Genomic DNA, 11,568 nt, shown 5'->3' with positions numbered 1-11,568 from the left:
AACGATTTATATAACTCATTAGTGAAAGTAATAGGCTTAAGGAGCTGAAAGGGGACACCTTTGGTTTCTCCTTCCTTTAAAACGATTACAGAAGCAGAAATTGCCCCAACCCTGTCTTTCCTCCACAATCCCCCCCACCCCCGAGGCTCAGCCTCCGGATTTATTTTTAACTCGCTTCGCAGCCCAGGATCTTGCTTTCCCATATTAGAATCAAATTGAGTTGTAATTAATTTCTCCCTCTCTATCATAACTTATTCCATCCTCCCTTTTCCCGTTGCGCTGCCGTGTCTCTATTTGACTCCGTATCGATCCGGACGATACAGTTTGTTTTTCTCCTGTTGCTAAATCTATCTGTCTATATGGGCGCCCACTTTCTATTTCTGGCCGTGTCATTATCGTGGGTTTCCTCCTCCACGGGCGCTGCTTTAATTGTTTTATCGCTTTGCAGGACGCGGCTCCTGCTTCCGCTCACCTCCAGCCCTTGAACTTCCACGGGTTCGGGGGCTCCCGCTTTATTTGGGGGAAACTTTCCTGATTTTTAGCAAAGCTTTTCTCCGCCCGGGTGGGCTCCTGAATAGTTTCCAACGGGATGGGGATGGAAATGCTGCCCTGAAGTTCAGCAGGTGAAGGCCGGGGAGCCGCGGAGGGGCGCGGAGAGGCGCGGAGCGGGGCGGCCCCGCTCAGCCGGCAGCCGTGATTGAACACGGGATTAGCACAATAGAGCCCTAATCGAGGGGAAACGTTTCTTTTCACGCTAAGCACCGTAATTAATAACACGAATCAATTAATTTGACTTTTATTGTGCCGAAGAAAAGCGCAACAAATGGAGCAGGGGGCTGCGGAGTTGGGGTTTTTCCTCTTTTTTTTCCCTGGGAGAGGCTTTGCTGCTCTCCGATTGTCACACAAGGCGAGTGTGTATGTGTGGCTCTGTGACTGCGCGTGTGACAGCGGGCGGTGCGCGGGCGCGGAGGTCACGGGCCGCGGAGATCCTGCGGGACACGCGGGGAAAAGCGGCTCCGCGCCCGCGGGAAGGGTCCCCCATCCACCCCCGGGAACGGGCCCGGGACAGCGGCCCCTCCGAGCCCCGACGGCTTTGGGACAAGGACGGGAATGGCTCTCCCTAAACCAGCGCCGCTCGTGGGAAATCGTTGACTCCTGGGGCATTTCCCTAATTTAATTGTATTTACCGAAAGCGGACAACACGTGCGGGAAGCAGCAGAGCGAAGGGCTCGGAGGGACGGATGGAAAAGCCAAACCCCGGAGCCGCCCGGGTTCCGCACCGGGGCAGGGCGGGCGGCCGGGCCCCCTCCCGCCCCGCCGGGCGCCTTTCCCCGGGCCGGGGCTTACCTGGGGCCGCGGCAATACGGTCCTCACATTCACACACACTCCCTCATTTCCTACTTTTTCATATGCTAAAGCCCGCAATGATTAAGTCGTTAACACCTCTGGAAAGAAAAAAAAAAAAAAACCAAAAAAAGCAAAGAGAAAAAAAGGGGAAAAAAAAGTAACCGGTTAAAAGGTTCTTTATTTATAGTTTTCCTTTGTTATTTTACGTCTTTTTTATTTCTCTCTGCAACTAACCTAATAGATAAATCAATAGCTATTCTCTGGTCTTCCGTTCCCAGCTGGTGCTGCTGCCGCTGGAAAAAAAAAAAAATAAAAAAAAAATAGAAACCCACAGAAAAGTGGTTTCAAAGCCCAAACTTGGTGCTTTTAAGCGCTCCTGCGGCGGCGCATCCGCCGAGCCTGCGCTGCCGAGCGCCCCGAGAGCGGCGGCTCCGGGCGCTGCTCACCGAGAGCGGCAGCGGCGAGCCCCGGAGCGGCGGCGCTTCCTCGGGGGCCGAACGGTGCCGGTGCCGTCGGGCCCCGTCGGGGCGGGCCGAGCGGAGCCGCCGCCGCTCTTTGTTGACAGTCCATGAAACAACTCGAGTTTTGCATGACTTCACAGCGGGGCGCCTGACGTCAGGCGGTCACGTGGAGCCGCCTCCGAGTATATCTTTAACGGGAAAGTAATCTATCAGGCAGTCGGGACCGCCGCGCTGCCAAAGTGGCGAGCGAGGCCCCGCGACCCCCGGCCTCCTGCCCCCGCCCCGCCCGGCCCGGCCGCCGGCAGCTCCGTCCCCTCCCTCCGCCGAGGGGGGGAAAAAGCAGCGGCCAAAAAAAGCCAGACCAGAGGAGCAAAGAGGGAAGAGGAAAGAAAAAAAATCCCAAACAGCCCAGGCGGCGCGGAGGGCGGCGGAGCGGTGCGCGGCGCGGCCGCGGAGCGGAGCGGTGGAGCGGCGGCGGCCCGCGGAGCGGCCCCATGCGCGGCGCCCCCGGGCGCGCATCGCGGCGGGCGGGATCCGGCGGCGCCGCCTGAGCCCCGATGCCCGGCGGCGGGAGGTGACCGGGCGGCCAGGGCAGCCCCGCGGACGGGAGAGCAGCGGGCGCGGCCGCCCCATGCCCCGCGGGGACGGCGCCGCGGGGCGCAGCCGGGCCGCTCGGGTGTAGCCCCCGGGGCCGGTCGGAGCAGCGGCGGGAGCGGGGCGCGGGGGGAGCCCGGTGCGGGCGGGAGACCCCGCCGCCGCCGCCGCCGCGCCCCGTCCGCCGAGCGGGGATGACCCTGTCGGGCGGCGGCAGCGCCAGCGACATGTCCGGCCCCGCCGTCCCGGCGGCCGAGGATGTGGATATCGACGTGGTGGGCGAGGGCGACGACGGGCCGGGCAAGGACAGCGAGGGCGAGGCCGGCAGCCCCGCCGCCCTGCCGCGCCTGCCGCTGGACGAGGCGGCGGAGCTGGCGCTGCCCGCGGAGGCGGGCGCGGAGAGCGGCAGCAGCGGCAGCGGGAGCCCGGCCGGGACGGCCCCCGGCGGCGCGGCCGAGGGCGGCAAGGGGGGCGGCGAGGAGGGGGCGAGCGGCGGCGGCGGCGGCGGGGCAGCGGGGCAGAGCAAGCCCAAGAGCAGCCTGGTGAAGCCGCCCTACTCGTACATCGCCCTCATCACCATGGCCATCCTGCAGAGCCCGCAGAAGAAGCTGACGCTCAGCGGCATCTGCGAGTTCATCAGCAACCGCTTCCCCTACTACCGGGAGAAGTTCCCCGCCTGGCAGAACAGCATCCGCCACAACCTCTCCCTCAACGACTGCTTCGTCAAGATCCCCCGGGAGCCCGGCAACCCGGGCAAGGGCAACTACTGGACGCTGGACCCGCAGTCCGAGGACATGTTCGACAACGGCAGCTTCCTCCGCCGCAGGAAGCGCTTCAAGCGGCACCAGCAGGAGCACCTGCGGGACCAGACGGCTCTGATGATGCAGGGCTTCGGCGCCTACGGCCTGGCCGGACCCTATGGCCGCCCCTACGGGCTGCACCCCGGCGCCTACACGCATCCCGCGGCGGCCGCGGCCGCGCTGCAGTACCCCTACATCCCCCCGGTGGGGCCCATGCTGCCGCCCGCCGTGCCGCTGCTGCCGTCCAGCGAGCTCAGCCGCAAAGCCTTCAATTCCCAGCTCAGCCCCAGCCTGCAGCTGCAGCTCAACAGCCTGGGCGCCGCCGGCTCCATCGTCAAGTCGGAGCCCAGCAGCCGCCCGTCCTTCAGCATCGAGAACATCATCGGCGTGCCCGCCGCCAGCTCGGCCGCCAGCGCACAGACTTTCCTGCGGCCGCCGGTCACCGTGCAGTCGGCGCTCATGGCCCACCAGCCGCTGGCGCTGGCCAGGACCACGGCGGCCATCGCGCCCATCCTCAGCGTGCCTACCAACATCATCGCGGGGCAGTTCCTGCAGCCCGCCGCCCCCGCCGCCGCCGTGCAGGCCAAGTGGCCCGCGCAGTAGCCCCGGGCAGCGCCCCGGGCAGCTCCGGCCGCCCCCTCGGGGCTCCGCGGCCGCCCGGAGCCGGAGCAGCAGCAGCAGCGGCCGCCGCCGCTTGTACATATTTGTATCAAAAATCACTGACGTTGCTTTCGGGGTTTTTATTTTTCTAAAGAGGCGAAAATGACGGTCGCGATTAGGAGCTGCGAACTTTCACTTTTTTTGAAGGTTCCGGCGCTCCGAGCGGTTTTATCCGAAATAAACGAACAAACGAGGAAAAAAAAAAATAATTGTATAAAACAGAAATAAGCGGGGGAAATTTTAAATATTAAACGAACGAACAGAAAAAAAGAAAAGAGAATTTTGGAGAGAAAAAAAAAGGATGAAAAACGCTGTCATTCTATTATAGAAGTCTGTTTATATATGAATGAATATATGTATTCTAAATGTTATCCCTTCGTGTTGTACACAACTTTGTAAATAAATTTTTAAAATGCTCTGCCCGTCTCTGTGTGAGCGGTGTCTTTGTGACCCCCGCCCGCAGGACGGGCTGCGCGGCCGCGGGGGCTGGAGAGGCGCGATGGGGGCTCCGGTTCTCCGGTGCTGCGGAGCTTTGGGTTCCGCGGGCGGCGGCGCGGGCGGGTTCCCCGCGGTCCCTGCACCCGCTTCGGCCGCGCAGCGACAGCGCCCGGCCCTGCTCGTTGGCGGCATCACCCCGGTTCCTTCCAAATCCGACCTTCCCCGGCAGATCCGAGACTCCCGCTAGCGCGCAGTGGTTTTTCACTAAATATATTAATTTTTCTCGGCCTGACTTCAGCACTACATCCCCGCGCTGCGGCATTCCCGGCCGGAATAGGTACGCTTTGGGTCTGCGATCGGGGTTAATTATAAGGGAAATTATTTTAAATAAAACACGTTGGGTTGATTTAATCAATGTTTACTATTTATTTTAGAGGGGAAAAAAATATATATATTCAGGCCATGGCCGTGCGGTGTGCGAGCGCGGATCTTTCGTTTAGATCAGGAAAATAATCAGGGTTAAAGCAGCGGTTCTTCCCCCGGGAAAGGATCGGCCTTTCCCAGTTAATTCCTAATAACTCAGCTTTAACAGCAGCTGTTAAAATTAAAAATAATATACATACATATATACATACATGTATATATACATGTGTATTTTCGGGGCTAAAATAAGGAGACAGTTAAAATGAAAATAAAAAAGGAATTAATATGTAGCGCTCTAATATTTAAAGCGGAGCGTCGGGGGGTTGAGCCTGCTGAGATCTCGGTGTCTCCCGTGCACTGACAGTGTTTGGTGCTTTATTATCTCCTTCTTAAAAAGTTGAATTTTTGTCACCTTGGAAAAGCGTCGTGGATTTCGCTTTTCCGCTCAAATAATTCGTTGTCTTTGTTAGGAAAATCGGCGGCGTAAAATGCAGGCGGGATGCGGGATGCGGCAGGCTCGGCTGCGGGAGGAGCTGAAGCAGGGGCTTATTTCCCCTCCAACAACCCTCTGGCAGCCGCGGATTTAAAATAAATATATAAATAAAAGTGTCCTTGCTTTCCTGGTAAGCAGTAAATATTATTTCTTCCTAAGTAAATATTTATACCTCCGCATACATAGACTAAAATAAACCGAGCAGCCCCGGTGATGAGATCGTTTGAACTTTATAAATAAGGACTCGCTAATCATCTGCCGGGGACAGGGAGGACCTGCAGGGAGCGGGGACACGCGGGGCCCTGCGCGGGCACCCACGGCCCCGCGGAGCCCCGCGGAGCGGAATGCGGCGGTGTCAGAGGAACGAGCTGCTTCACAGTTGTGTCTGGCTAATCGGTTTTACACAAACAGCAAATGGTGGGTGATTCGTGCGATCGAGGGGCTTTCTATATTTAGCCGATCCCCTGGGAAAAAAGAAAGGAGCCTCTGCCCGGAGTCGCTGCGAGGCTCAAGAAGCTGCTGATCCAGGGCTTCCAGAGGACACCGGATAACAGGGGCTCATTCCATTCCCCAGCCTTTGTTACTTATAAAATTACTCGCTCATATTTCCCCACATAGCAGCAATGCCTCCGCTCGGCATCTGCGCGCCGGCGGCAGCGGCACCGGCAACTTTCCTGCCCGCTGCCTCCCTCGGGCAGCGGCTTCTCCCTCCGTAACCTCCGGCCTCTCTTTCTCTCCCCCGCTGTCCCCTCCATCGCCGAGGACAGCCAGGCCCACAGGAGAAGCCTTTCCCGGGGAAGCGGCGGCGGCGGCTCCGGGGCCGGGCGGCACGGGGAAGGCGCGGGGCTCGGGAGAAACCCCGGGATGAGCTCCCCATCCGGGGCCGCCGGCTGCCCGCAGCCGCGGGGCCGTGAGCGGCAGCGGGGCCGTGCCCGCAGCCGGGGGCTCCCGGTGGCGGCGGGGCTGCAGTGGCGCACCGGGGCCTGCGGGGGGCGCGGCAGCTCCCGCTGCACCCGCGGGGAACGGGCGCGCCCCCCCGGGGCCGGGAGCACCCCCGGGGCCGGGAGCATCCCCGCAGCACCGGGATCCGGGAATCCCCCGGAGCATCCGCGGGACCGGGATCGCCCTCACGGCCCGCGGGCTCGGGAGCACCTCCGGGGCCGGGAACACCCTCGGGGCCGGGAACATCCCCGGGGCCGGGAGTCATCGGGGAGTCCGGGAGCAATTCGGGGGATCGGGAGCACCCCCGGTGCCTGCAGCCCCCGGGACGGCACCGAGCCGGGCGCGCTCTTGCAGTGGGCGGCACGACGGGGCGTCCCGGCAGAGTTACCGGTGGGGATCGGAGATGGGGGTGTCAAAAGTCGATCCCCGCATAGGGGAGGGTTTGCAGCCGGGACGGGAGCGGCTTTCCCGGCTCCCAGCGGAGCGGGCGCAGCCCCCACAGCCGGAACGGGGAGAAGCGGGAGCAGCAAATCCCGGCGGGGTTCCCTCAGCCACGGGCCGCAGCCAGACAACAGAAACTGCTTCCCTTGTTCTTTCCCTTGTTTTCCCTTCCACAAACTTGTCCGCCGCATATGGCAAAACTTGACACGGCCGGTGACAGATGCCCATTAGTATAAGTCGTGTCACGTCGGTCCCCGGGGTGTGTTGGAAGTAACTAGATCCGAAACACCGGGGAAATGACCCTCCCGCAGCCCCGAGAGTTTACCCAGAACCGCCACCCCTGCACCCTCCCCGACCCCGCTCCTGATTTATTCCAATGACGGCCCCGCCGCTCCCTCCGCCCGGGGAAGGGATTTAGAATAGGATCTGCCGACAGGATCTGGCCCTAATCCTCTAAACCATCGCGCTGGTTGAAAAGGGGACGAGATGGGGCTCATCAGGGCCATTTCCTCGCCTGATGCGGGGCTCCCGGGGAATCCTCTCGTTTTGGCTGCGCGGCCGCGGGAGTTGCGCCCCCCTTTCCCCCTCTCCGCGCTACCCGCTCCCAACGCTGCCTATTTATAACATCCCTGGTCTCTCCCGGGCACCGAGCGGGGCTGAAAGTTTCCGGCTAATGGGTGTTGAAAGGCGGCGAGCGCTGGAAAAGGCAGGGAAAGACCTTTTGCGGTTATTTATAAACGTGTGTTTATCGCGCGTGTGTTTTTATCTCAGCAAGCAGCCCCAGCGTTCGGGGTATCGCCCCCAGCCGAGAGCCGCGTGGCCGCAGCAGTGTCCCCGGAGGGGGACAGCGATCGGAGACCCCGCTCCGGAGCTGCGGGAGGGCACAGCTGAGGCCGGGGTTACCGCAGGGGACAGCGCCGGGAGCGCTCCGGGCGGCCGCGGAGCGATGTCCATCCCTTCTCGGGCTGTCGCACCGAGAGGTGGCCGCAGGAATCATCCACCGGTGACACCAGCCCGCTCTGGGACACGGGCACCGTTTGAGGACGGCTCTGGCTTCCTCAGGGGTTACGGGCTGGGCTCGGAGCCGGCGGTACCGGGGGATTTACCCCGCCAAGCGCTGCCCGAGCCGGCTCGGGGTGCGTGTTGTGGGCCGGACACCAAGGAAGGAGCGCCAGCATTTGGCTTTGGAATGAGGCACCCCTCATCCTTCGCGGGGTGTCCCGCTCCGGGAGAGAGACAGCAAGGATAGCTTTAGGGGAATTGGGGATTTACCCACACCCGTGCGGGCGCGGGTCAGGGGGCAGTCCCGGGGGATGGGGAATTCGATGGGATTTTGCCTCTCGGGGCACCTCGGGCAGTTTCTGTTCTCTCCTTCGTGTCTGAGGTGCGCTCGGGGCCTGTCCCCGCCTGCTCCGGGGAGGCGGAAAACCAGCCTGGCCATTCCCGGGGGCATTTAATCGGTGTTAAAAGGCGGAGAGGGAAGGATCACAGCGAGCTCCGAGCGCAAGTTGCGCTGCCCATCCCCGCGGCTGCGGAACAGCCCGGGCATCCCCCGGGGCGGCGACTGATGCGCCCCAACCTCCTTCCGCAGCCGGGAGCGTCCGTGCCATCCATCCCGCATTCTCCCCGAGCCGCACCCGGGCAAACACCCCCAACACGGCTTTCCCGAGAGGCAACTCTTCAATTCCGGGGGCTTTCATTGAATTACGTGTTACCAGTCCTAAAACATTAAGCGTTATGTACTTAAAAGATACAGAGCATAGGTATTACATCCACAGGAAGTATTTTAGTCAGTGAATGTTCAATGTAGCAGGTAGAGATGAACTTAGCACGTCTTCCAGACTGAACTGGGAACAGACTCTCCAGCCATAAAATGCACTTAACAGTCTATTTAATAGTGGCGAGGTCCTTGAAAATGCAATATCCATGCTAATCTTGCCTTTTTCTAAATCAGAAATGAAAAATAGGTCAGGAAGGTAGAACCTTCCCCTTCCATTTAAAAAGTGACATTTAATCTATTTAAATAACTAAGTAAACTTTATTAATCCGGGATTTGGTAAGCAAGCCGAGGAAGCGGGAACCGCGCGACTTTATTAAGACGGCAAAATGTGAGAGGGAGCGTCCTTGAACTCCAGGTGCGATAAAATCCCGGTTTTCTTGAACTTCAGCGAAAAGGGAAAAACCGGGACACAGGAAAACCGCTCGATCCCTCCTGTCCAGGAAAGGATGGAAGGAAAGGTCCTGCTCTGCTTTACCGAGGACTCGGAGCATCCCCCGGGTTGGGATCCCCGGCCGGACGAGGGAAACTCCGTGTAGCCCAGCGCCTAGAAAATGGCAGGAATTCAAGAAAAAACCCCAAACCTTCACTAATCTGTAATTACTTTATTAAGTGCCAATATTTAATGGAGGAAAATAAAAATAAATCCATCCCCCTGAGGGCTCAGGTAGTGGTTTCTGACGCGTTTAATCCCGGTTTTGCTCGGCAAAGGAGAAGGCGAAAGAGCCGAGGCTGCTGAGGCACGATGCTCCGTGCCCGCCACATCCCGGGCGATGTCCTGGGCTCGGGATAATCTGGGAATCTGCAATTGGGAATCTGCAATTGCAAACGCCTCCTGAGTTTGTTCCCCCGCTCTCTCCGGCACCACAAAGGAAATTCTGCAAGAGCTGGAACTTTTTATGGCCGCAGGCTCTTCACCCCCGCTCGCCCTAGCAAAGACTTTCTCGTTATTTTGGCCATTTCATCCCAAATGTATGGATTTTTGCCTTGCCACCGCTCGGCTGCCATCAAGCCGGAGAGCCGGGGTGGAGGAGAGGAGGCGGCGGAGCTGCGAAGCCTCCCGAGAACGCCAAGGGTTAAGAAAAGCCGTTTATCTGCTCATTATCGGCTTCTCCCGACTCCTGAGCACCAAACCGCGCTCGTCTCCCAGCCCGCCGTATCAATGTGTCCTGAATGCCTTTTCCAGTCATTGATCTGCTCAAAGTCACCGCAGAAACACAAGTGACAGAGACTCAATTCCAGGCGACGCGCCCGATGCGAGTATTTAGAAAGCATTCAATAAAAAAGCGTTCGCGGGGAGTGAATGATTTCACCTTGCAACAAAGAGCGCTCGGCTAATTGAAATAATGCACTTGAATGTGCGGCCGCGGGCTCCTGCTCGCTTGTCCCAGCTCCAGCACGGAATCAGCAATAATCTCCAAGGAAAAACCCCCAAATTCCTCTTTTTTAAAATTTACTTTTAATTTTTTTTGTAATAGTCCATAGGCAATGAGCACGGACTCGGGGGCAGCTGAGTTCTCAGCGCTCCCCGGCCTTGCTCTTTAGGGAATTCCGGGCATGGAAAATCCTGGAGGGGAGAGTAAAAGGAGAGGAGAGAGGCACTGAAATAGGAATCTGCCCTGGTGATTGCTCAGGCTGGGAATTCACTTGTTTCAGTGCCATAGAGCAGCTCCAGCCCGCTGTGCGTTCAGGTGTAACTCTAAGTTTGTAACTGATGAATTTGTAGGATTATCCTTATTTTACAGACTTGTCATTTCCAGACATCCTGTCAAAATCCTGACATGGACACACTTTACCCAGCAGGAACATAAATTATTAAGTGTATCAGATTAGGCAAACTGTGTAAAATTTGATGGGCATAATCTGCCATTTTCCACAGGATTAAGGCTCCAAACACCTTGGCAAGCCAGCAGACAGGTGTGACTTTTACCTTTATCTGTTTAAGAGAGATTTCAGTCTCTTCACACCATCCCACGTGAGGCAACAGCACAAGAGGCTGAAATTATGGCAGTGTAAGAGGGACCAGGATGTCCAAAGAATTTGTACACAAAAACGGTTGGGATAGTGGAAATCAGCATCCTGCATTAGAAATAGCTTTTCTTCCTTGATGTATCTCTGGTGTTACAAAATATTATATTTATAGTGCTTACATGTTTTAAAAATAATCTGCACATCTGAAAAAAAAATTACAAACCAATTTAATTTGCAGTAATCTCTGTTTACTTTAACGTTTCTATTGTAAGTGGTCAGACATTTCTTGACCAGATTTGTTTTTTGTAGCAGCTGTGTTTAAATCCATCACAATTATCAGCCCTGGGACTCCAGCCCAAGGAGAGCATTGCTGTCAGCTCACCTGGCAGGTGTGGCCATGAAACCCTCAGTACCTGCTGTTGGTTAATGGAATAATCAGTTTTCTGTTCAGTTTCATATCCTGACCTCAGTCAGACACACAACCAGAATAAAAGACCAGGTTGGACAGAGTTTGGAGCAGCCTGGGATAGTGGAAGGTGCTCCTGCCCATGGCAGAGGATGGAATGGAATGATCTTTGAGGTCTCCTTCAACCCAGGCCATCCTGTGATTCTCTGATTTTTGTTACGCACTGTACTTCGTTGAAAGAATGAAAAGGGGCAAGATTGAAAGGTCTAAAAGTGAGGCCTGTGGTGCATCACTGAGAGATTCCAGAATCTTCCTGGCTGCGTGCTGACAGCTTCAAGGGATGGCCCTGCCTGAGCAGAGGTGGCACCAGATGATCTCACTGTGTATTCCAGCCTGATCCAACCTGGGATTTTGCGCTTTGCTCCCAGATATCGTCTCCAAGTTGTAAGGGCTGAGGGTCTGCTCCCCAGAAAAACACGAATCCCAGACTGGTTCAGGTTGAAAAGACTTTAAAGTCCATCCAGTGCCAGCCCTGCCATGGCTCTCCTCAGGGCAATGTTAGCAATACATTCCTCTACCCCAGGTTGTTCCACACCCCGTCCAGTCTGGTCGTGGACACTTCCAGGGACAGCCGCAGCTTCTCTGGGCACCTGTGCCAGGGCCAGGAATTCCTCCCCAATATCCCATCCATCCCTGCCCTCCGACAGTGGGAACCATTCCCCCTTCCATTGCCACTTGTCCAGAGTCCCTCTCCAGCTCTCCCGGAGCCCCGTCAGGCACCGGACCGAGCTCTGAGATCCCCCTGGAGCGTTCCC

General features: G+C 57.9%; 1 protein-coding gene across 1 annotated transcript; it reads left to right on the top strand.

The window, feature by feature from the left end:
• The first annotated feature begins 2,034 nt into the window (after positions 1–2,034).
• On the top strand, positions 2,035–4,318 carry FOXD3 (forkhead box D3). The gene has a single exon (XM_074545643.1). The coding sequence runs from the start codon at positions 2,597–2,599 to the stop codon at positions 3,803–3,805; it is 1,209 nt and encodes a 402-aa protein (XP_074401744.1). The 5' UTR covers positions 2,035–2,596; the 3' UTR covers positions 3,806–4,318.
• Positions 4,319–11,568: the final 7,250 nt, after the last annotated feature.

The sequence above is a fragment of the Zonotrichia albicollis genome, chromosome 8 (genome assembly GCF_047830755.1).
Source record: "Zonotrichia albicollis isolate bZonAlb1 chromosome 8, bZonAlb1.hap1, whole genome shotgun sequence".
NCBI lineage: Eukaryota > Metazoa > Chordata > Aves > Passeriformes > Passerellidae > Zonotrichia > Zonotrichia albicollis.
Note: the sequence above shows the minus strand (reverse complement) of the source record. Positions and strands in the feature narration are given on the sequence as shown.